Below are 8794 nucleotides of genomic sequence, written 5' to 3'. Positions count from 1 at the left end.
ATGTATAAAATGATTCTTAACAATAATATTTTTCAGAATGGATTCATGTTTCTGTTAAATTTTAAAGTTTTTTTTCTTCTTTTTTAACCATTCTTAGTTTTTGTATTTAAGAATAAACTTATTCTTAACCATTATTAGTCTTATATTTTTTTTTAGAATGGATGTAATTATTATTTATAGTCTTATAGTCATATTCTTTAAGAATTAATGTAATTAATGATTCTTAAAGAATAAATTCCGTTTCATATAAAATCAATATTATTTATAAAATGTCATTGTTGATAATATATGTTATAAAATTCTTTAATCAGGTTAATTATAAAAAAATATATATATCATAAATGAAGCCATATTCTGTAAGGATACAATCGGAAATATCTTTACAGGTGTACGACCAGCATTTTGTTATTTCTGAAAGAATAAAATCGATTATTATAACAAACCACATTAGAATTAAAAATGGATTAATTTAAAAATCAAGATTTTTAAAATTAAGAGAATTAATTATCCCTTAATATATGAAAATTCTTTTTTCAAACACAGTTTAATTGATAAAAATACCCTTATACTGAAATTTAAGTGATTATATAGTACATGTTATCACATTGTAATATCCTATACTCTTAAATCACGAATGTTCATTTTATTATTCTATTGGTCTAGAATTGTCTTTACGACCACACAATAGATGTCATCCGCATTATAAACTAGCCTTATGTATGTATGTATATATATATATATATATATATATATATATATATATATATATATATATATATATATATATATATATATATATATATCTTGGTAGTTATAGCAGTCCAAAATCAAATATCGGTCAAGGGCCGATATTTGAGATATAGGTTATCGCGGTGAGATATCAGTTGGATATCAGTACTTTTATATCATGCATAATATATATATATATATATATATATATATATATATATATATATATATATATATGTGTGTGTGTGTGTGTGTGTGTGTGTGTGCGTATATATATATATATATATATATATATATATATATATATATATATATATATATATATATATAACATAAGACATATATGATAGTAATATCAAAAGTCAAAACTCATAAGTGTCAATGCTTCAAGCATAATGATACGTAAGCCATGGAATCTTCCTCTAAAAAAATCAACCAAAGCTTCCAATTATTGTATAAAGATTTTTCACATCAACTCTAATATCATCATCTTCATAATCATCATCATCATCACCAACTAAAAATGAAGTACTTAACATAACAAGATGATCGAACCTATAGAAATTAGCAAGTTAACACTTCAATATTTAATAATTAACAGAACAATAGGATCAGTTAAGACTTAAAACGATGAGTCTATAACTTAAAACTAACAATTAAGTACTTTACATAACAATAGGTTCAGATAAGTTAACACTAATAGAAGTAAGTAAAATTTCTTAATTGATATCCCCCCTGGAAATATCGGTTAAATATCAGTAAGTATCACCGATTTTTACGGTTCCGATATTTGACACCGATATGTTGAAAGGTACCGATAACCGATATCCGACATGGAAATCACCTGGAAATCGTCGATATTAACTGCATATATATATATATATATATATATATATATATATATATATATATATATATATATATCGGTTAAATATCAGTAAATATCACCGATTTTTACGGTTCCGATATTTGACACCAATATGTTGAAAAGTACCGATAATCGATATCCCACCTGGAAATCATCGATATTAACTGCATAGACATATATATATATATATATATATATATATATATATATATATATATATATATATATATATATATATATATATATATATGACTAGGTTATTTTGTTTCTTACATTTAATATATGTCTGTAAGCATAATTATGGACCAATGGATTGATAAAATCAATGGTTATGATCCGAGGGTCTACGATATTATAATTGTGTAACATCTACCATATAATCATACAAATTTCAGTATAAGGGTGTTTTGATCAATTAACCTACATTAAAAAAGGAAATTTTCGAATTTTAAGGGATAATTAATTTACTTTTTTTTTTAAATCTGAATTTTTTAAATTAATTCAAATTTAATACTATTATAATTTTTAATACTAACCGATTTTATTTTGTCAGAATGATACAGAGTCAAACATAAACTAGTAAATATATTTTTGAATTTATTATAGCAGAATATGGTTCATTCGATATATATTTTTTATAATTAACATGCTTAAAGAATTATACAACATATTATCAAAAATAACATTTTCTAAAGAATATGAAATTTATTTTTTAAGAATCACTAATTACATTAATTCTTAAAGAATAAGACTAAACAATTACTACACTCATTCTAAAAAAAATTATTAACAATGGTTTAAGAGTTACATTTATTCTTAAAGATTCAAACTAAGAATTGTTAAAAAAATAAAAATAAAAACATCAAAATCTAACAAAAATATTAATCCATTCTGAAAAGATATTATTGTTAAGAAACACTATATACATTATGGCAGAATACATTATGCCAGAATACTCTCCTTCTCCATGTTTTTTTCTTTTTTCACATCAATGAGAACCTCTTCGAAATCTATATCCACAAAGAAAACATAATCAGCTTTAAAATATTAAAACTTTTAGTATATTCTAAAAGAATAAAACTATAAATTCTAATTGAATGTATTCGACATTAAAGACTTTTAATTTATTCTAACAGAATGTAATACTCGAGTCACTTGATCAAGTATTCCCCAAGTCACTTGATCCAAATAATCGACTCAATCTAATTACAGTGATTCTAAAGCCTATTGTAGCTAACACAGAGGACAATACGTTGGAAAAATATCATATTATTACAAGCAAGAATGTGGGAATATGACAGTTCAAAGATCACAAAATTTTTCTGAACAAAATAAAAGTGCTAAACATATAGTTGTAACATCCAATGTTCGAAGGATTGTAACTCAGTCAATATTAATCCAAATAAAATGACTTCAGAACCTAACTAGTAGCTAACTCAAAGGAGAACATGCAGAAAAAAAAATCAAATCATTCCAAGCTAGTATAAGAGAGATATGATAGTTCAAGATTACAAAAAAAAAATTGGCTGAAATATTTGATTCAAGCATTTTAGCAAACAATTGGCAGAAAAAATCGAATGATCAGATCTTTATACTCCATTTGATGAAACATACAACATATGTAATTAATAATTACATGAATGTGACTAAATTTACAATAAAAGAATGTATACCTTCAAATACTAACGAGTAACTTGAGATTTCATACCATAAAATCAAGATTCCATTATGATAGAATTAGAATTTGATCTTCCATTCCAATAGAATCGTTCTCAGATACACCCAAAATAAAAAATAAAAATTTGTGGTAATTATCCAATCAAGACCACTGCTTTGTACATAAAAAGTTAGACAATTGCAAAATTTAATATAATTTTGTAAAAATGTTTTGGTTAATCTTGATACTAACAAATGAAAAATAAATTTGTTTATATTTTTTTTCTGTGTCACATATACAAAAACCAAAAACAAAAACACATATAAAATGTTTTGCTTCTCTTCGGTAGGAACATGAAAGCCACATCAAAACACAAAAATATGTTGTTCAACCCATTGGTGTAAAAACCAAATCAACAAATTGAAATATATATATATATATATATATATATATATATATATATATATATATATATATATATATATATATATATGCATCAAACAACATATTCAAAGTCGATTTTTTTTTTTTTTTTTAGATTTATGTGTAGGATCAAAAATCAAATCAAAGAAATTAAAAGAAAACCCAAATCAATAAAAGTTGAGATGAAAATTTTGATTTAACTTACCTTTATACTACGAGATGCAATTCTTGATTTAACTCCATCTTCGCATTCTGTTGTGGTAATAACACTGCCTCTCATGAATAAAGTTCTCACCTTGCAAGGAAATCGTAGATCCAAATAGAGAATCGGTGTTCTAAGAGTTAAGAGGGAGGCCATGGTCAGAGGAGTTGAAGGGGACTTCAAAGAGGCAAACGCCAGAGGTGGGAAAAGAGACAATACGATGGATTTTGATAAAGGTGTCTGTTGGTGATTTAATGGGGTTTATAAATTGATTTTCCTTTTCCAGATTTAAAGGTTATTAAAGATTCCAATTAATCATTACAATAGTTAATAGAAACATATATATATATATATATATATATATATATATATATATATATATATATATATATAGGGTAAAGTGAATATACCTAACAACCTTATATAAGCTTAGGTACCTAACTCCATAATATTACATCGGTTTGTATCATATTTACATTGTAATTGCCTAAGGTTCTTAAACTTCAACCCCATAACTTGATTATTTCCAAAATCTTTGTACTTTCACCAATATCTTTCTTTTACATCACGTCTTTCTATCGAATACCACCTTATGGGCTTCATATTCTACCGCTACAAACGAAATGATGTAGGAGAAATATAATCATGAATTTTCAATTTTTTTTTTGAAGTAAATCAAGTTTAGGGATGATGTTTAAGAACCTTGGATGATTGCAATGAAAATTTAATGCAAAATGACGTAGTTTGATAAGGTTAGGTATCTAAGCTTATATAAGGTTGTTAGGTATATTCACTTCACCCATATATATATATATATATATATATATATATATATATATATATATATATATATATATATATATATATATATATCAAATACGATAATGTAACTCGTGTATGATACTAGCAAATGATGATTTTATTTAGTTTTATATTGAAAAGTGCTTCCAACCATAAGTTTTTAGGGTTTAAGTTTCGTTCGAAAGAGAATATATGGAGTGTGTATGTTTGTTCTAAAAATATTTTATTTTATTCCATTTAGGTAATAAAATATAAATTAACTTGCAGACAAACAAATATTCTTCGTGCACACTTCTATCCACATATTTTTCTACAGACATGAAAAAATGTGAAAACAGACCATAAATATTTTTCTTCTCTATAAAAACAAACACCTCCAAAATCTTTTTAATGTTGCATTTACAATCAAATAATATAAGCTAGGAATATTTTTCTAAGTCACAAATGGTGTATTTGTTAAAAGGGTGCTTTCAATTTTCCATCGAACATAACTCATGGTGTAAAAAGAAACCTCATCTTCATGAAAATTTTGACCACATGTAAACCAAAAAAACACAAAATAGTGCAAAGAGAACAACATGAAGAACATGGTTTGCTCCTGATTGAATGATACTCTTGTTTAATTTCCTCATGTTGTTCTTCACCTCTGCTTGAGCTTTTATTAATGTCATTTGCTGTTAATTAGAATTAAAAAAAATATATATATTAAAAATGCAAGCCTTTTAAAGATTGAGATTGTAAAATGTGTCATAAACTCATAATTCAGCCATAGGAAGAAAAAAAAAAAAAAAAAGAAGAAATAAGAAACTACAAGAAGGATCAGATTAATTCCATACCAGTTGATTGATAAACTCATTTTGATTCTTGGCTTCTAACTCAATCTCTGTGGCTACCTGTTAAAACATAAAGTCATGAATCACTTCAAATTATTTAAGAATAAACCATGATTATGTAGTTTATATAAATATTGTAACATAAGAACACAAGAAAACTATTAAAGAAAAAAAGCTACTTACATTCTTTAACTGTCTAACTTGTTTGTAGAGGCCACCAATGTGATCATCCAGGTCAGCATGAACTGGATCAATGCGAAGCTGGATTTCATCAGAATTAGTAACAGGTCTAGTGCTAAGCCCTTCTCTGTCAAAAATTATGAACAACAAATATTTTAAAAAAAAAGGGATAAACTTTACTTTTTCTATTAACTTGTTGAGAAAATATAGAACTCGAGAGAATCACAATTCAGAAATACCTTGATCTATATGAAGCAGCACCATAGTAATTGCTACCTTTGTGAGAACTAGATGCCATTGAACTGAAGGAACAAAGAATGAAACTGAACGGAATCAGTGTGTAATGTAAGGAAATTAAATTTTCAAGGATCCAGATTAAGATGAAGCTTGAAAAAGGACATTATCGTATGATTGTCGGTTCCCAATTATAACTGAAAGTACTCAATCGGACAAGAACAAGATAAACGCACAAACACTATAACAAATCAAGCTCACAAACTTCAAAAGCTGTAAAAGCCAAATTTCTATCGATGTATTTAGTAATACAAGTTCTACGCATCCGATAGGTAATTTACATTATAGAGGATGATAATCAAGCCATCACTTAAGAAATCCATACGAAATATTGGAGAAAATTGCGTAAAAATGTTTAGGGTTTAATAAATCGGTAAAAGTGATTCGATTAAACGCTTAATAGAAGATCAGAGAGCACTTACCGGTGGAACTCGTTCAAAGCGGACTAACTGGAGCGATTGGAGAAGAAGTTAGATGAAATGCAGAAATCCGACCACCGCTTCTGGATAAATGAATTAATATTTAAAGCAAAATTATTTATTTATAAGTTATGACTTCGAGCCGAAGATTGTTTCTTCATTATCATTTTATTAAGACAAAACTACGGCATTGGTCTCTGTCGTTTTTCAAAATAGGCGTTGATTAAAGACAGTTATTAGAAGCGTTACATGTTCGGTTTTTATGGTTTATTTTCTTTCCCTGATCCTGTTGCCATAAAAAGATAATTTTTTTTTTTTTTTTTTTTTGTTATGTTTGACAAAACTGTAAAAAAAATCACTGTGGTATGTACATTTTTGGATGTTGATCCTGAATTTTAAAATTTAAATAAATGGTCTTTTTGAATTAGTTTGGTTATATATTAGCTTCTTCTAAAATTAAAATGAGTGTAATACATTTAATATATTTATTTTTTATTTTTCTTTTATTTTTTTAATTTAATACTTATATTTTTTTTTAATAATTAAAAAATAAAATAGTGTCTCTCTCACACACACACATACATACACACATCTCATACTATCTTCTTCCTCAAGAAAACTCGTATAATTTCACACATACATACACATTCTAATTAAACACACATTTACACACAGATTCTAATTAAACACACATTTACACACACTAAATGTTATGCTTGGATTTGGACTTGAGAAACAATTTTGTGTTCTTGGTTCTTGTGCTCTTCAATCTTCAACCTATATTTCAAGAATAAACCTAGATTTGATCCTCATCATCTTCCTTATCAAAATTCAGGTCTGATCTTCATCTTGTTCATCAAAACCTAAGTCACTAAACATAAATCCCTACAATAGCTCACTAACTACCATTGTTCCTATTGTAGAACCTCGTCAGTTCTCCGATCTCATCTCCTCCAGCTCCAGTTTTTTATCCAAAGATGGTGGCAAGAACGAGTTTTTTTTTTTTATTAAAAAAGATGGAAGGTTAGTGGCTGGAGGAAGAAGGAGTGATATCTAATTCATACACATCTACATTCCTGAAACAATTTAATATTCATACACACATATACCTTCTTGAAACAGTTTTAGATTCACACATACACACACATATCTATTCTTCCATCTTTTCCCCATCCTCATGCTCGCTGCCTTCAACTCTGATGAATCAACACCATCGTCATTTTCCTTATTCATCATCAAACCTACAAATGCTAACAACATCACTATAGTGAACCACCGTTCTCTCTATCGTTTTTTCATCTATCACCAACATTACCTTTGTATCCCTATATTTGCTCATTCTCATCATCAAGAACAATCGAAATCCCCCCACCATCTTCACGCTTTATCGTCGTCGCCGTCATATACTATCACACCCCTAGTTGGTGGCGAAAACACCGGGTAGTAAGACGACATCATGGATCACAGTAATAAGCATACATTGAACATACAACAATACAATAGTAGAATAAGTACTTTTATTCATTGAAAGAAGTAGATTATAATATACTCTATTCCAGGGTACAAGAAAGTACAAAACAAGCCTTAACATATAGGCAACGAGGAAATACTAATATATAAAAAGACGACTACAATCTCATGATCATCCTTCTAGTATGTCTTCCAATAACCTAACTTCCTGAGAGTACATGCGTTTTGGAAGAGTGTCAACTTAAAAGTTGGTGAGTTCATAGGTTTATAATAGTTGAATCAAAACATACTTTCTCCCTAAAGTATAGCTATATTAAAGTTGGTGTATACTTTTCGAGACCGAAAAGCATTATTTAGATATATAGATACATTACTATCCTATATATAAATGCATATTTATTATCCTGACTTCTATAAGTAAGTTCTTGAAAAAAAGATATTCCTTATAGGCATTTCCAGTTTCCTATATTCTTTTATATGTTATAGGTATTTCAAGCTTCCTATACATATTCCATTCATTGTGAGTGTTATAACTAAGCTATTTCAGACCGATATGCCTCTCCCCAATGCTTCATAAGGGCGTCAATGTAGTAGAAAAGAAAATTATCACCCAGTGTTTTAATCCTATAAAAATAAGTAGTTATTGCATGTACCCCTGGTAAGAGAAACTGAAGAGAAAATGATTTTTTGAAAGTTGGTTGTTTCATACTCCGATGAATAGCAAGTTTGACTAGTGAATAGTGTTGTTGATCGGTGTGAATAGTACCTAGTCAGAGCTTTGATCGGAAAACCACACAAATATGTTCGAAAACTACTCCGATGATGGCAGGCGGTGGCGAAAGTCGACGATCTTGGCTTCGTCAGAGCTGCTGATCGGAAGATGGAGACTAATCGAAGTTGTGCGGATGATTACTCGAT

At 27.8% G+C, this 8794-nt stretch overlaps 1 protein-coding gene across 3 annotated transcripts; it reads right to left on the bottom strand.

Annotated features, from left to right (window-relative positions):
* Positions 1-2365: 2365 nt before the first annotated feature.
* Positions 2366-6601, bottom strand: LOC144999837 (bet1-like protein At4g14600). 3 transcript variants are annotated; one of them, XR_013661014.1, is made up of 7 exons: positions 6410-6601; positions 5933-5995; positions 5697-5820; positions 5517-5573; positions 3883-4012; positions 3271-3425; positions 2366-2607 (listed from the first exon to the last, which is right to left on the bottom strand). XR_013661014.1 is itself a non-coding variant. In XM_078958999.1 (6 exons), exons 2-5 carry the CDS (start codon positions 5989-5991, stop codon positions 3911-3913), a joined length of 342 nt encoding a protein of 113 aa, XP_078815125.1. In that variant the 5' UTR covers positions 5992-5995; positions 6410-6600; the 3' UTR covers positions 2366-2607; positions 3883-3910. The 3 variants fall into 3 exon arrangements, 2 of the variants coding, with proteins under 2 accessions (XP_078815125.1, XP_078815124.1); XM_078958999.1 differs by lacking the exon at positions 3271-3425 and having other exon boundaries at positions 6410-6600; XM_078958998.1 differs by lacking the exons at positions 2366-2607; positions 3271-3425; positions 3883-4012 and adding an exon at positions 5008-5354 and having other exon boundaries at positions 6410-6579.
* Between the last annotated feature and the right edge of the window lie 2193 nt (positions 6602-8794).

Source organism: Lactuca saligna, chromosome 6, assembly GCF_052625555.1.
Source record: "Lactuca saligna cultivar CGN05327 chromosome 6, ASM5262555v1, whole genome shotgun sequence".
NCBI classification, from domain to species: Eukaryota; Viridiplantae; Streptophyta; class Magnoliopsida; order Asterales; family Asteraceae; genus Lactuca; species Lactuca saligna.
Note: the sequence above shows the minus strand (reverse complement) of the source record. Positions and strands in the feature narration are given on the sequence as shown.

Excerpts from the sequence above, each read along its gene's own strand:
- LOC144999837 (XM_078958998.1), bottom strand. The coding sequence starts at position 5,991 with ATGGCATCTAGTTCTCACAAAGGTAGCAATTACTATGGTGCTGCTTCA. Across the intron at positions 5,821-5,932 it reads GCTGCTTCATATAGATCAAG|AGAAGGGCTTAGCACTAGAC; the intron begins GTATTTCTGAAT and ends AATTTTTGACAG. Across the intron at positions 5,355-5,516 it reads ATGAGTTTATCAATCAACTG|CAAATGACATTAATAAAAGC; the intron begins GTATGGAATTAA and ends TCTAATTAACAG.